The sequence below is a fragment of the Cynoglossus semilaevis genome, chromosome 1 (assembly GCF_000523025.1).
Source record: "Cynoglossus semilaevis isolate Cse_v1.0 chromosome 1, Cse_v1.0, whole genome shotgun sequence".
NCBI classification, from domain to species: domain Eukaryota; kingdom Metazoa; phylum Chordata; class Actinopteri; order Pleuronectiformes; family Cynoglossidae; genus Cynoglossus; species Cynoglossus semilaevis.
The window spans coordinates 1184306-1185576 of NC_024307.1; the positions used below are offsets into that span (position 1 = coordinate 1184306).

Genomic DNA, 1271 nt, shown 5'->3' on the forward strand with positions numbered 1-1271 from the left:
TCACTCACTCACTGCCTCAGTGCCTGTGGATCCAGCATTAACAGAGCTTTTCAGGTGAGTGGAATTGAAAAACCGCTCTGCTGCACCAACACACACACACACACACACTTACATGTTGTGTGAACTGCTGTGACAGAGACAGTCAACCTCTGGTTCAGGTGTCGTCTTCTCTCTCTGACTGACCAACTGTCTTGACCTCTGACCTCTGACCTCTGTCTGTTCCAACTGAAGGATTCTGTTTAGTCTCGTGCGAGCGCTGATATTTTTTTTTTAGCATGATTTTTAGCCAATTATCTCGGCTCCCGCAGATTTACACTTCCTGGCGGGTGAGTCGTGTGGGAGGAAGGAGGGAGACAGCTGGATGTTGAATGTTAAGGTCTGACCAAAGTTTATTTATCATGACATCATCAAACTACCAGTGTTATTAATTGGCTTGAAGTTGATAAAAAAACACAATCACGATTAATTGTGATCGTAATCCCAGCTAAAAAAAACGGAGAGAAAAACTTTGTCATAGCCTTGATGATATTGATATTTTTAAGATGGATTTTCAAAATAAGAGTCTGAAAGACGTATTATTTTGAAATATCTCCAAATTAGCTTTAAATGAAGAAGGTAAATAAAAACGATTAAAGATTCTCTTTAAATCGCTGCGACACAGAACCAGATGATCCACGGACCAGCACTGGTTATGTTGTGGATATATATATATTTATATATATATGGCAAAACTGTATTAAAAATGAAAAAGAAAAGAAAAAAATATATACACATATGTGTGTATATAAATAGATATAAATTTAAATATATAGATATATATCACATCACTGTAATACATATGAAAAAGAAAAAATATATATACATATGTGTTTATAAATAAATATATATTCAAATCTACATATATTTATATATATATCACAAAACTGCATTAAATATGAAAAAGAAAAACAAATATATATACATATGTGTGTATAAATAAATATATATATATCACAAAACTTTAATAAAGATGAATATACTTTGTATATATTTATCTATATATGTATGTATGTGTTGCAAGGCATCACTCACTAGCCTAGGGGTGAATTCACTGGAGGTATCAGTGGTATCTAATTGGTCCACTGTATGAATATATATTTATATGTATATTTATTTATATATTTACATATGTGTTTCTAATTTGTCATTATTTTTTGAATTGGACATAAAAGTCAATGGATGATATAAGAAATATAATCAAATCTCCCTCCCTCCTCTCCTTCCCTCCCCCT

At 32.4% G+C, this 1271-nt stretch overlaps 1 protein-coding gene across 3 annotated transcripts in view; it reads left to right on the forward strand.

The window, feature by feature from the left end:
- myt1lb (myelin transcription factor 1-like, b) overlaps positions 1-1271 on the forward strand; it is a 173988-nt gene that overhangs the window by 106586 nt on the left and 66131 nt on the right. For all 3 annotated transcript variants that reach the window (XM_025058885.1, XM_017034329.1, XM_017034326.2), the window contains one exon: positions 21-54. In XM_025058885.1, coding sequence (XP_024914653.1) covers positions 21-54 — 34 coding nt within the window. The remainder of the gene's footprint in view (positions 1-20; positions 55-1271) is intronic.